This window comes from Brachyistius frenatus, unplaced genomic scaffold (genome assembly GCF_029030835.1).
Source record: "Brachyistius frenatus isolate BFR_SWC_R1_liver_20210118 unplaced genomic scaffold, ASM2903083v1 Contig_311, whole genome shotgun sequence".
Classification (NCBI taxonomy): Eukaryota; Metazoa; Chordata; class Actinopteri; family Embiotocidae; genus Brachyistius; species Brachyistius frenatus.
In genome coordinates, this window is record NW_027210910.1 from 25,061 (window position 1) to 39,590 (window position 14,530).

Sequence of the window (14,530 nt, forward strand, 5' to 3'; positions counted from 1 at the left end):
CCAATTCATAAACTTGTTTACGATCGTAAACTTCACATCATCGTTCTTTGGAAAACAGACTAAACAACCCTGAAGGGGATCTGAGGCTGTAAATAGTCTGCAGGACACTTGTGTAACTTCCTCAGCATCTCCCAGTATTACCATAACCGTCCGCGCAGACAATAGAGACGCTACTGCGCATGTCACAGTTTGACCTGCGGCTGCCTTCATGTGCTGTGGGAAAATACAGGTTCAACTCTGCAACTGCGATACTGCGGTGAATTTTGAAGACGCTTAAAATGTCAAAAGCTTTATTGATAAGTAAACAAAAAATATATACATCAAGTTTGTTTCCCTGAGGTTAATTATTGATCTTTTCTTCCAGTTAATCTGATTTTATTATTTTATAAGAATCGTCAACAAAACAACGTAAAAGATTTCAGATTTAAAGATGGAAATATACGAATTTAGCTGAATTTATAAGATCATTGTTTGTTTGATCTGAGAATAAAATAAAAATAAATGACAGACTCGAAATACACAAAATGATTTTAAAAGTTGTTATTTGAAACATATATGTAGTCGGAGTATTTCTGTGTATTAGGGAGCCATTGGATGAACCCTTTTGAAAATTGTTCAGTATAAAATAATGAATCTTGAAGTATTTTAGTTTCTTTGATAGGAGTAAAAAATAAAAAATGTCACCATTAAAAACAATTATCTGTTAAAGGAAATGATTGTCAAATGCATCATTAATAAAGTAATTACAGTATTTCTTGATGGAATAATGAAAACCTTGCATGAAAATTAGTTTTGCATCTATTTCTATTTTTAGTCAGTTCTCGGCCTTTGTGGTCATTTTTGTTTTTTGTCTTTGTCCTGTAGTGTCTTTTGCTGTCCATTCACACCTTTTATTTTGAAAAACTTAAGTGCTTTGATCACCTGGAGGTCAACGGGCCACGCGACTTTTTCCTGGTTGGTTATAATCCAGCCGTCGGGAGTAAAAAAAAGTAAGAATAAAAAAAAAAAAAAAAAAAAAAAATATCGATTGCGTTAAAAAGCCGACTGAGTGTTCCTGAAGGCACCACACATAAGTCCCGCCTTCTTTGGCCGGCGGCGGCAGCGTTGCGTTCAATGGAAGTTTTTTCCGGAGTGTTTGAAAGTTGTCAACAGAGGGAAGAAGAAGAAGGAGAAGAGGAGGAGGAAGAGGAGGACGAGGAGGACGACAGAGCGTGTTCACACCGACAGCGGAGCTCGGAGGAGGAATGGGCTGCAGCTACAGCAAGGTGAGACTACCGGCGGTCGGTCGGTACAACCGGCGGTCGGTCGGTACAACCGGCGGTCGGTCGGTACAACCGGCGGTCGGTCGGTACAACCGGCGGAGAACAGCTCACTTGGTAACGGCTCATTAGCAGCGGCGGCACGGTTCAAGAAAAACGTGCCGTGAATGAGCTCCGGTGAAACAGACCGTGTGTCCGGAGCTCCGCCGGCCTCCTCCGGTTCCCCTCCGGCGGTGTGGAGGGAGAAACTCGGCGGCAGATGGAGGGTTTGGCGCCGGCGGAGGAACCCCCGGTGTCGGTCTGAAAACATGTGTTTCTGATCACACCGGTTCCCACGGCGCGTTTCTAAACCGAAACACCTTTAATCCGTTCATTTGGGTTTATTATTAAAATGTGGATAATTCAAGTCTGATACTTTCTCTTTGTGTAGTTTTACTTTAAAGAGACTTTAGTGTGTTTAAAGCAGAAAGTGTTGAAACATTCGTCAAAAAAAAGCTTAAATCAGATTTTTTTTTTTAATTTTATAATCAGCTGTTTGGATGATTTTCAGTCTCTGAGGGTGAAAGTGAAGTTTGACTGACAGCTGCTGTTATTGATAGAAAATGACGGAACAGCGCGAGGCTTCGGGTGGTGTCCAAACTGAGGTCCGGGGGCCTTGCGGGGGTCGCTTGGACTCTGATATGATTCTATCTGATCCTGCAGTCATGTTCCGTTTTATTTTGATAGAATTTAGTTTACTTCCTGTCAGAGGGCGTCATCGTTATATTGAGTTTTTAGATGTAATAAATTTGATTTGACCTGATGCTGAAACTTCGGGATGTAAAGAAACGCAAAGATGACGGTTCTGTACGTTTTTTTTGTTTTGTTAATGCAGAGAAAACAAAAGAAAAACAAATATCGACATTTTCACGTGTCTTAATTGTCCGTAATTCTCTCCGTAGCTTCGGCACGTTTTTTTTAATAACTTAAACTCAGCAGAAGAAAGTAATGCTGACTTCCTAGTTTGGTTCATCTTAACAAGCTTATATCTGAAATCAGAAATGTTGCAGCCATCTTGTTGAAAGAGGCCTTCCTATGACTGAAACCTGACTTGGGAAGGGGGCGGGGCTTATGACCTCTACTGAAACCAGCCAGCAGGGGGCGATCGTCTATCTTCATAAACAGTCTGTGGTGCTTCTGATCAGTGTGATTGATTGTTGTTCATTTAGATTTTTTTATAGCTTTCTTGACATAAACATTCAAACAATCTGATAATTCTCGTCTGGATTCCTCGTCTTTTAAAAACCTCCTCGTGACACGCTGCTTCAGAAGCTCTTATGTAACGTGAAAGCCGAGTAAATCTTTGATGAGCTGAGAATAGAACCAGATTGGCTCAGAGATCCTCAGTCACTCACACGGCCGGCTTTAATAGCATTTCAATTCCACCTGCTGACACCTGCAGCTTCAGGTGGAAGCACGAAGAACAAAACGTCATGAATCCTCCAGTTCTGATTCTGTCCGTCACCACCTTTACTAGTTCGGAGCAGGAAGTGACCATATTTGGACGAGCTGGGGGAGGAGCCAGCGGTGGATCTGACCGATCTGATCGGAGATCTGATCGGAAACCTGACGATACTACGTCCCGCCCACCGATAGCTGTAACCTGACTGCACCACAGGCCTGTCAATCAAACAGACACGCCCCCAAAAACAGGTCTTCTTGAATCTTTTTGGAGCCGACCTCTAGTGGCACTCGGTGATATTACAGCTTAATGCACTTCTGCATCGAACTCATTTTTCAGACCTGAAGCTACGAAGTCTTTTAGAAACAGTCTGTGTTCGGTGTGAAATAAAGACGTGTTTGTCATCTTTAGTGGATTCATGGACTTTCTCCCTTGAACTCGACTGAGACGTTTTCTTCGTACATTTGAACCCGTAGACGCTAACAGAGCTTATGTAGCTGCTTTTTTCACCTCCAGCTCTCTGGTTCTGACCCGTTCAGTTGTTTCTGCCAACAGATGGTCCGATCAGAGGTTACAGTTTTCCAGCGTCTGTTTGAAAGATGACGGGAACAAAAATAAAAACGTGTCTGTGAGGAAGATGTTGTGAAAATATGAGCTGGCAGGACCGAAGGCTTACAAACCCAAATAATTGAATGGACTTCTGCCTGTAGAGCTTCTACTCCTCAGTCTGAACTACGGGACCTTTGAGGTTTGCAGTCAAACACATTCTCCAGATAAATAATCCCTCATTCATTAGAAAAGAAGATTCAAGAAGACCTGTTTTTGGGGGCGTGTCTGTTTGATTGACAGGCCTGTGGTGCAGTCAGGTTACAGCTATTGGTGGGCGGGACGTAGTATCGTCAGGTTTCCAATCAGATCGGTCAGATCCACCTCTGGCTCCTCCCCCAGCTCGTCCAAATATGGTCACTTCCTGCTCCAAACCGCTCCGAACTAGCAAAGATGGTGACGGACAGAATCTGAACTGGAGGATTCATAACTTCTTTTACGATCAAATAAACTACAAAGAATAAAGACCTCATTAATTCTGGAAGTTGTTTTGCGCCCTGAAGACACCAGACTCCTTTGACAAAAACAGTCATTTTCCTCACAGAACACGAAAACGTCTGAAGTCCTCCGTTTAATCATCCTGTAAAATAAGCTCTTATATTCGTGTGCATCAGTTAATTAAGTCCCTCGTTTGTTGTGTTTTATTAGAAACGATCACATGTGGACGTTTCGCTCTTCGTCTTAACGAGCTCGTCTGAACGTCCTCGAACAGACTCGAATCTCGTAACTCTTCAAAGGAGCCGCAAAGTGACTCCAGAGTTTGAGTCCAGAGTTTGAGTCCATCACAGCGTTCCTCTCCTTTCATACGTTTGTTCCTCAGCGAGCGGTGAGCGACTCTGATTCGCTCGCTAACTGAATCTTTACGCTTCGTCAGCTTCAGTTCAACATTTTGAATTCTTCGTTCGAACGTGAGACATTCAGCACGTCGGAGCAGCTCCTCGTCTCCACCTGAGAGTTCAACCTCCTTCGGGACGAATATTTGAAACGCTCCTCAAATCAAAGCAGCACAAACAAAAAAAATGAGGTCAAATTTAAGTCCCAAACATCCTGTGAGGTTTTGAGCAGTTCGTCAGTTTGATTCTGCTGCAAAACATGAAACGTCCCAAGTTACTTTGTTGTTTTGTGGTTTTTGCAGACGAGGAAAACAGTCATTACTGTCTCACAGAGACATGTTCGTCAATACAAAATACACACAAAACCTGCTCGAAGTGAGTCATAACTCCAAACACACCAACATTACACGCTTTACATTTAGTGCAACTTATTCTTTCTCAAAATGTTCGTTTGTTGTAAATATTCGTCCTTAAATCTGCTTTAGAAGACATAAAAGTAAAGACGCCCCTCGTGATGCAGAACCTGCCCGACAAATCATCCGATTTTAACGTTTTCTTCAGTATCACAGTGATTCAGCGATCGTTGTGTTTTCATTATCGACACGCTGAAACCGGAGATGCTAACGGCTAATTCGGCTACTTTTAACATCGTGAACAAACAGCAGCTGACGTGGTGCGACTGTCAATCTGTTGGAGTCTGTCGCGCAGGTGGATTAAAGGATGTGGCAGACTCCCGGGTCAAAGGTCACCTCAGTTAGAGGTGTGATTCTGCCCAGTCGGCGATCGAGACCTGATGGACCTTTTTATTTTGTAAACGGGAGGAGTCGTCGTCAGGACGACGACACGTTGTCATCTACTAACCTTAAACTACGCCGACAAATATTTGTTGACTTTATTTTTTTTTTATACAACAAAAACTAAACTAAAACTTGAATTATGACAAAGTGTTACATTTTCTCCGTTATTAAACTATATTTTACGTCTTATTAAACCGGATGAGTTGGGGGGCGGAGCTAATGACACTATGATGACTGGAAACATTTACGGACTTTGGATTTCAGGAGAACTTGATGCTTTTTCAATAGGAGTTTATTGGAGCCCCTGGTGGTCCTCAGTGGTACTACAGACGGAGTCTATGAAGACAGCCCCTAGTGGTCCTCAGTGGTACTACAGATGGAGTCTATGAAGACAGCCCCTAGTGGTCCTCAGTGGTACTACAGATGGAGTCTATGAAGACAGCCCCTAGTGGTCCTCAGTGGTACTACAGACGGAGACTATGGAGACAGCCCCTAGTGGTCCTCAGTGGTACTACAGACGGAGACTATGGAGACAGCCCCTAGTGGTCCTCAGTGGTACTACAGACGGAGACTACGGAGACAGCCCCTAGTGGTCCTCAGTGGTACTACAGACGGAGTCTACGGAGACAGCCCCTAGTGGTCCTCAGTGGTACTACAGACGGAGTCTATGGAGACAGCCCCTAGTGGTCCTCAGTGGTACTACAGACGGAGTCTACGGAGACAGCCCCTGGTGGTCCTCAGTGGTACTACAGACGGAGTCTACGGAGACAGCCCCTAGTGGTCCTCAGTGGTACTACAGACGGAGACTACGGAGACAGCCCCTAGTGGTCCTCAGTGGTACTACAGATGGAGACTACGGAGACAGCCCCTAGTGGTCCTCAGTGGTACTACAGACGGAGTCTACGGAGACAGCCCCTAGTGGTCCTCAGTGGTACTACAGATGGAGTCTATGGAGACAGCCCCTAGTGGTCCTCAGTGGTACTACAGATGGAGACTACGGAGACAGCCCCATTTGTTTTCTGTGTCCTCAAGTTTGTCTTGAAGGTGAAGTTCTGTTCCAACAGAGGAGAGTCTCTGCTCTGATTTATGGCCTTTTTTTTTTTTTTTTTTTTTTTTTTTTTTAAGAGCGAGGGCCCCTGTGACTCCTGCAGGAACATATGGTTCTCCTCACCACCTTCCTCCTCATCCTCCTCCTCCTCCACCTGACGACACGCCGCTGAGTTTGAGTCCACGTCAACGTGTTTGAACCGCACAGATTTATTGTTTCAGCTCAGAGTTTAAATAAAGCGGGTGTCCAGTTTAAAGTGTTTATACTGTGTGTGTGTGTGTGTGTGTGTGTGTGTGTGTGTGTGTGTGTGTGTGTGTGTGTGTGTGTGTGTGTGTGTGTGTGTGCAGCAGGTTTTAGGGTGTGATTGTTTGGCCTTGCTGTGTTTAAGCAATATGATGGTGTGAAGCAATACAGTGAGCAGTTCAGTGTGTGTTTGGATACACGCCCTCGGCTAGTGTGTGTGTGTGTGTGTGTGTGTGTGTGTGTGTGTGTGTGTGTGTGTGTGTGTGTGTTGAAACTTAATCTCTTACTAATCTTCACTAATTTTATAAATCCTTCAGTGAAAAGTGATTGAAACAATTATTGATTTTTCTTTTTTGTGTATGTTCCGTGTGGTTTTAAAAAGTCTTAAAAATATTCAATTTAATCACTCGGAAGTCACAAATGACTGCAGCCGGACCTCCTGATGTTTTTGGTTCTGGAGTCCGACCCGGTTAAAAGCAGGTGATGTCCGGGCTCGTCCCGGCGGAGGAATGCGGACCGGACTTTGTTTTTCTGAGCAGCAACAGAAAGTCGTCTGTTGTCCTGAAGTTACGTAACGCAGCGAGAAAAAGAGGAAAAGTTACAGCGTCGGTCATGTGGACACTAATGAGACGCTTTCATAACGACCTCGCTGCTCCAGTTTACACCCAGAACCGGAACTAGGACCTGGACCAGGACCTGGACCTGGACCAGAACCAGGACCAGGACCTAGACATGAGGGGTGTGGTCTCATATGTGGGCGGGGCACGGGGTGGGGCTTCACACCACGACTCCACCCCCTTGGTCTCCTCTGCACTCATTGGTTGTAAATGGCGTCACCAGAATAGTTGGACGCCGTCCGCCTCTGTCTGCTCCGAGAACTTAGATCTCATAGGTCTTGTTTTTGTTGTCGATATTGAAGCAACGGATTTGATCACTTTGTTTACTGAAACTTCTTCTTGTTGTTTTCAGAAGAAAAGCAAAGGCAAGAAAGGAGAGAAGACTCAGAGAGACAACAGCTGTCCAGATGAAGGAGGCGAGTACTTCACATCTAGATATTTATATTCGTATATGTACTTTCATGTGGTTTCCTCCTCTGACTTTCTCACCGATTGGTTTCTTTCACTTCCTGTTTTTCTGAACCAAACGTCGTGAGAATTTGTTTGATAGTTCAGTTTGAAGTCTTGAACGCTGCCGTCGCTTCATTGTCTGTTTCGTGGAGGTTGTTGATGTTGGAGGTGAACTTATGATTAAAAATACACATTTTTATTAGATATACAAAGTTTTATTTATGTTGAGCCAAATCACAACACAAGTTTTCTCAGGACTTTGAAACAAAACTTTAAAATATCAGAGATGAACGCAACGATTCATCACGAGTCACAGCTGGAAGGAAACCGGTGAACAGATCAGTGCTGGAGAGAAATCAGAGATCAATACGAGGTGAGGAAGACTGACGAACTGAGGAAGAGGACTCTCTTTGGTGACTGAATGAACCATCTGCTGTGAAGCTGTGACTCACGGCTGACTGGCAGTCGCTCGCTCGCTGTTTCCTCGTTTCCTCGTTTCCTCCTGTTTATGAGCAGTTAGTGAAGTTTAGATGGCAGCGCAGAAAACACTCATTTCAAACAGGAGGACTGTCGTCATCCGACTCTGAATCACTGCAGATTCAAGTTCTCAGCAAAAAAGAACTGCTGGAAGTTCAGAACAGAAACCTGCAGATTCAAGTTCAAAAGTAAAAAAAAACCTGCAGATTCAAGTTCAAATACAAATAAAACAAAAAATTACGTGTTTGATTTTTTTAAATTGATAAAAAAAGTAGATATTTTTTTTGTGTCCATTAATCTTTATGGACTGTTTTAAAAACAAACCCACCGATGTTCGAATGCACTTCAACATATTTACAACATGACTCAACACTGCGTCTCTCTTCATGACTTCCTGTCACCGTTATGTTTTCACTCTGGAACGTCTCCTCCCTGAATGATGTCAAATATCTACAGAATAAAACTGAAGCTGATCTTTGTTTGAATATCGACAGGCTGCGACATGTTTCCACTTCAATTTGTAGTTGGATTACGAGAAAAATACGGAAACAACAGGGACAAAGAAATATTAAATAAACCCTGGAAACACATTTATGTTGCTGCACAGTTTTTGTCTCGAGATATTTTCTGCCGAGCGCAAACAGTTTTCTGACGTACATTTCTGAGTATTCAGGTCCTCCGTGTTTCTGATCACTTCCGTTATGTTTGTGATCGTTATGTTGAAATCTTCATCCAAACTGAACACGTCAATGAAACTGAATGAACTCTGTGTGTTCGTGTGTCTGCACGTCGATGATGTCATTGACAGGTGGAAATAAAATTAGTCAGAGTTGTGTGTGTGTGTGTGTGTGTGTGTGTGTGTGTGTGTGTGTGTGTGTGTGTGTGTGTGTGTGTGTGTGAACCAGTTTTTCAGACCTTCACAACTGACATAATTTCATCACATCATCTGCAAATTGCAAAGGAACAGATTTTCTAGATTTGCAACTGATCATGTTGATTCTTTTTTTGATTAACTGATTCATTATTTATTGATAATTTGAGAAGCTGAAACCAAACCTGAAGCTTCTCACGGTGTTGATTTGCATCTCTGCAGGTAATCGTTCGTCGGCTGAGTCGGACGTCCTGCTGGAGAAGCAGTTGGAGCGGTTCGAGTGGCAGCTGAGGATTTTAAAGGAAGTGCTGTCGGCCAATGGGAACCCAGAGAGGGCGGAGCTACTGAAACACCACGCGGATGAGGAAGTTTGCGCCCTCGTTCTGGGCATCTTCGATAAGGTGAGGACGAAACGGAGTCTCTTCCGACCTGCGTGATGTCATCACGAAGCTTCAAGAATGTAAACAAACGAGAAGCGTCTGATTTTCAGGTGAAAACGGAGACGACGGCGGATTTGAACGTCCTGCATGAACAGAAAAGTAAATCTGCTACCGAGGAGCACGAGAGACACGTGGAAGGTAAAAAAACATTATATGACGAGTTGTGATTAATTGAATAAATTGTGGTACTTTGTCACTTTACAACCGTTTTCTGTCTCTTTCGGTTGATTTGTGTTGATTTTTTGCTTCTTTTTAGATGTTTCTGTTTGTTTTTAAAGAACTAAATATCCAAATATGTGTTTAATGACTGAACCAGAGACTGCGTGGTGTTGTTATATAATTGTGTTCATCATTGAAGCCACTGTGAACTGTATAATGTGTGTGAATGTGCAGCGTCAGCTGTTTTCCAGGTCACGTGACTGAATTAACAGAATTTTTTTGTCGTTTCCTTCAGAGCTGCGGACGAGACACAAACAGGAGAAAACTCAGCTGACGGAAGAGTTTCAGGCGGCCGAGAACGTCCTCAAGGTAAACAAGTAAACAAAGAAGGACAACAAACAACGAGCGGATAAATCTGGATTTATTAATAAAGTTACTGACAGCTGATGCCTGAAATTAACTTCTATAAATTCCTGTATTTACATTTTTAATGCTTCTTTTCTTATGTTTGTGGAGGTGAATTCACATTTGCTCATCTGGTTTCTAAAACCATGAAAAATCAATTATCAAAATAGTTTCAGATTTTTATTTTTGATAAATACGGTAATAAAACTCAGATAATACATATTTTAAATTTTCCCTTTTTCTGCAGCTTGTCCAGGTCGTATTAATTAAACTCATCACATCATGAGGATTTATTGTTGTTTACAGCTGGAAAATGAGACGTAATGATGGCGGTTATTTTCGTCCCTGTTGTTATTCCGTAGTGAAACTGGTGTTAAAATAACTTTTTATGAGGTGTTAGAAAAGAGTTTAAAAGTCTTCAAATATGCAGAAGTCCAGTTCTAACGTTTAGCTGCACATCTCCACCAGGGGGCGCCGTTCAGTCTTTTTTTTTCCCCATCACTTGCGCCCCCTAGAGGACAAGACCTGAACCTGAACGTGTGTATTTGTGCTGTAACTGAAGGGTGAAGTCCATCAGCTGACGTCAGAGCTGCAGGTTTACAATGAGCTGAAAAGACGAGTTGAAGAATCGACGTTTAAAAAAGACCTGCAGAGGAACATCCAGGTGAGCGACGGCCACGTTTCATATTCATTTAAATTCAGGTTTAATATTTACACGTGTCTAAAGTGATGAATCACTGAAAATCCTGTGTAATCTAGGAGTCAAAAATAAACAAAAATGTGTTGCATCCTGTCCAGGCCCATGGCAGCCCCAGTGCATTCTGGGAGTCGGAGCAGGAGTCTCTGCTGTTCGTCATCGAGATGAAGACTGAGCGCGTGCAAGAGCAGAGCAGGAAGCTGCAGCAGATGGAGGCGCTGGTAGGTTGGAGGGGATGTTCGCTGAGGTCAGAGGTCAATTAAAACCAAAGATGTTTCATGTTTTTAATCTTTGCTGTAAACAGAAACTCGAACATTGTCGTTTTTGTGTTTCTGTTTGTGGTCGTTTTTCTTTGTTTGTTGTTTTTCATGTTTTCACTCTCGATCCTCAGGTGGAGAAGAATCTGACTCTGGAGGACCAGATCGTTCACGTCCTGCAGCAGAACGAGGACCTGAATGTCCGGATAGACAACTGCCAGACTCTCATTCAGTAAGCGCTTCAAGTATTTAGTGAAGGTGCTGCCATCTGCTGGACAAAACCACTTCCAGCAGGATGCCTCCAAGTCTCATCATCTGGTTTTCAAATTAGAAACGATCCTGAAGGAGGAACCTGCTGCAGAAGTTCATTTTCTCTCTTTTTGTTCTGTTTTCCAGGCAGTTGTCGAAGGAGCAGCAGGACCTGAAGGGGGCGCTGGAGAGGCGGGTCGCCGTCAACCAGAAGCTCTCTCAGGACAAAGAGCAGCTGATGTTCAAGCTGAGACACAAAGACTCGTGTCCGACCATCCACCTGCCCGCCATGATGCAGGAGATCGCTCCGAGATGACTCTGATTCGCTGCTCTGAAACTGGATCGGAGCCGCCGACCGTTCTGGTTCAGATCTGAAGATCTTCATCTGACCGCGACTGAAACCTTCTGATTGTCCTACAATCGACTCGTTACTGTGACGCCGAAGAAAAACAAGTTTTATTTTGTTACCGAACAAACATGGACGGATGTCAATCACGTTACGCCCGACGTTGATTTGATGAGTCATTTAAAAATCTCGCCACAGTTTACAGCGATTTATACGCCAAAGTGTGCAGTACACCCAGCAGTCCACTAGTGGGCCAGCACTTTCACCAGAACGTCGAGTCAAAAAAGCATCGTGGATTTGTTCAAATGAATCTTTTCCGTATCTTAACCACGTATTTTATTTTTAACATATTTAAGCACGTTTTTTTTTTTTTTTCTTAAGGTTGTTTTTTTCTAAATCTAACCACGTAGTTTTTTGTAAAGCTAACTACTTTTTTCTAACCACATGCTACCTGGTGGACTGCCGGGTGTAAGGCTGCCCTCTGGTGGACTGCCGGGTGTATTGCACGCTTCTCCAGTCGTGACTATCCTCAGTGTTTGCTAACAGTTAGCGCTACAAATCAACTTCCCGACTTCACCTTCACAAACAACGAATCCACGACTCGATGAAATAACCGTAAACGTTTCTGAAAAGTTCGTCTGTATTCACGCTGAAGCGGAGAAACGGGGCTGTGAGCTCAGAACCTCCTGGTGGACTAAACTCTCCCTTAGCTACCAGCGCTAATGCTGCTAACGGTAGATCACTAGACTCGCTAGCTTTGATATTTTGTCGACATTTTTAACGATCAGTTTCTCGTCAGTCGTTCGGTTGAAACGGTCGTCGACGGCGATCGGCTCAGCGGCGTGAACACGGTCTCTAAAGTTGAAAACTTTCTTTGGTGCCAGAAAGTCGTCGGTTCCACGAACGATCGTTGAAGTCTGAAGGTCACGAGGAGATTCCTTCAAGGACGCTCGTTGTCGTCCGATCACAAACCTTCGAACGGCCGGTCGTTTGTTCGTGTTCACGACAGATTTAAAATGCATCTCTTGTGGACGTGTTTCTTGAGGAACATTCACTGAGATTGTTTCTGGTCTTTTCAAACCCGACGCCAGATGTTTTTATTTTTGCTGTTTTCACTTCTTCGGGTTTTATTTTTTCTCGTTAACGGTTTTCTTGATAAATTCTGCGACACTCACCTCGACGTTCAGATCCAGTTTACACTTTTAATTCATTGCTGCTGTTTCTGTTAAATTTACAGTATTCAGGAGTTAAAAATCAAACGCTTCACTTCCGTCTTCTCGAAGAGTAACGCTAACGTGCTCCGAGCACCATGTAGGCTAGCTGTTAGCACGTTAACATCCCCGTGTCTGGTCAAACACGAACGTTAACACGATAACATCGTTTCTAGCTAGTTAAAGAGATATCGTGGTATTAATCCAGATTAACAGTGTTTATACTTCGAACAACGTTAATGTCATAAAGTGACTCCGCAAAATGGAGTCATGCGTCCACTCGGGCTAACCGCGAGCTACTGTGGCTGCCGAGCTAATTGCTAATATCCTGGTTATCTTAAATAGATCATCAAGCTAGCTGGCTTGCTCACAGTTTAGGTTGTGTTCAAAGCTTTAGCATCATTATTGTTGTTCCCCTTTCAAGGTTTAGGATTATCCCCGTTTGATATCGGACGGTTGTTCAACGCGAACACGGTACTGGTTAGCATGCTAGCTAGCTCAGCTGCTATCCGTATCATGAGTTCATATAAATTAATTAAAGGTCCACCAGCAGAACATGCTGCAGCTCTGAGTTGAATATATCAATTGCAGCAGACAGGGATGTGTACAAAATGCTAACATGCTAACTGCCTCCATTTTGAACAACCGATTTTACATTCAACGATTCTCTTAAATTTCTCAGTTTTAATTAACAGGTCTGTTTAATTTCTACTTGATAACGTCTCTGAACAATAATCATTGTGTTCGCTGCCTTTACGTCATGTTGGGATATATTTTTGTAAAGATGTGAAAAATATTTGCCATATTTGTCAGTTTAGTGGATGTTTGAATTGCCAAAAAAACCGAGTGTCCTGACAGCTGTCTTCTTATGCACCAGCACTTTGACCCGTATTTTACCAGGAGTTTGTTTGAGGTTGTTTTTTTTCATGTTGTATAGTTTTGAATTTTCTGCTTTTTACATGAACATGTTTATCTGTTTTTCGGCCCGATCAGCAGTTTGTTTTCATCGTGTTGTAGATGCTCTGAAATGTTTTCTTTTTGTTGTTGTTGTTGTTGTTTTTGGCTTGACTAAATAAAAATCTGCTACTTAGTTTGGTTGGTTTTTTTGCTCATTTGAACAAATCAAGTCTTTTTTTTATTGTTTTTTTGTTTAAAAAGAAAAGTGGTTTTAAATCTCAGCTTTTTCTCGAACACTAAATATTGAGAAAGAAAAATGTGGTAAATTTCAGAAAATCACATTTGTTTCTTTTGTTGGGAGGTTTGTAATTATCACTGATAATAATCAAACAAGTTGTATTTTCCATAAGAGGGATCACAGCCTGTGTCTGTGGTGTGATACACATGTTTGACCACCGGGGGGTAGCAAAGAACAACAGGTCAGCTCCCAAAAAAGAAATAAATGAGAAAGTTACTCCTGTGATCTGCCTGCAGGGGGCGCTGCAGCCTGCCAGCAGCCAGCTTCACATCCTGAGGTGTTAAAACTTCTGCACAAAGGAATCTCCAGTCGCTTCTTCTTTCCTTTCAACACAGGACAGTATCACTTCACACGCCTCTGTTTGTTTACATTCTTCCTCAGGAGGGTCCCGTCTTCCTGATGACATCACACAGGTTGTGTAACGGGCGAGGCGCGATTGGTCAGGAGGCCGACTCACGTTGAGGCCCGTCACCTTTGACCTCACGTCCCACAGATCTGAGAGTGTGAAGCGGATGTAAAGAGATCAGTGAGGAGCCAAGACAAAACCTGAAACCTGCAGGTCATCCCCCACACACACACACACACACACACACACACACACACACACACACACACACACACACACACACACACACACACACACACACACACACACACACGTGTGTGTGAACGTGTGTGTGTGTGTGTGTGTGTGAACACACACACACACACACACACACACACACACACACACACACACACACACACACACACACACACACACACACACACACACACACACATGAACACACATGAACACACACACACACACACACACACACACACACACACACACACACACACACACACACACACACACACACACACACACACACACACACACACACACACACACACACACACACACAGGAGGTTGTGCGTGTGTGTGT

At 43.3% G+C, this 14,530-nt stretch overlaps 1 protein-coding gene across 1 annotated transcript; it reads left to right on the forward strand.

The window, feature by feature from the left end:
* Positions 1-1,109: 1,109 nt before the first annotated feature.
* On the forward strand, positions 1,110-11,624 carry ccdc69 (coiled-coil domain containing 69). The gene is made up of 9 exons (XM_069722997.1): positions 1,110-1,265; positions 7,197-7,260; positions 8,865-9,043; positions 9,133-9,220; positions 9,537-9,610; positions 10,209-10,310; positions 10,445-10,564; positions 10,735-10,832; positions 10,997-11,624. Exons 1-9 carry the CDS (start codon positions 1,245-1,247, stop codon positions 11,163-11,165), a joined length of 915 nt encoding a protein of 304 aa, XP_069579098.1. The 5' UTR covers positions 1,110-1,244; the 3' UTR covers positions 11,166-11,624.
* Positions 11,625-14,530: the final 2,906 nt, after the last annotated feature.

What these genes read in the sequence shown, in the direction of transcription:
- ccdc69 (XM_069722997.1), top strand. Translation starts at nt 1,245, where the DNA reads ATGGGCTGCAGCTACAGCAAG. An exon ending in CGGCCGAGAACGTCCTCAAG is followed by an intron (nt 9,611 to 10,208) that starts GTAAACAAGTAA and finishes CTGTAACTGAAG; the next exon opens with GGTGAAGTCCATCAGCTGAC. An exon ending in TGCAGCAGATGGAGGCGCTG is followed by an intron (nt 10,565 to 10,734) that starts GTAGGTTGGAGG and finishes CTCGATCCTCAG; the next exon opens with GTGGAGAAGAATCTGACTCT.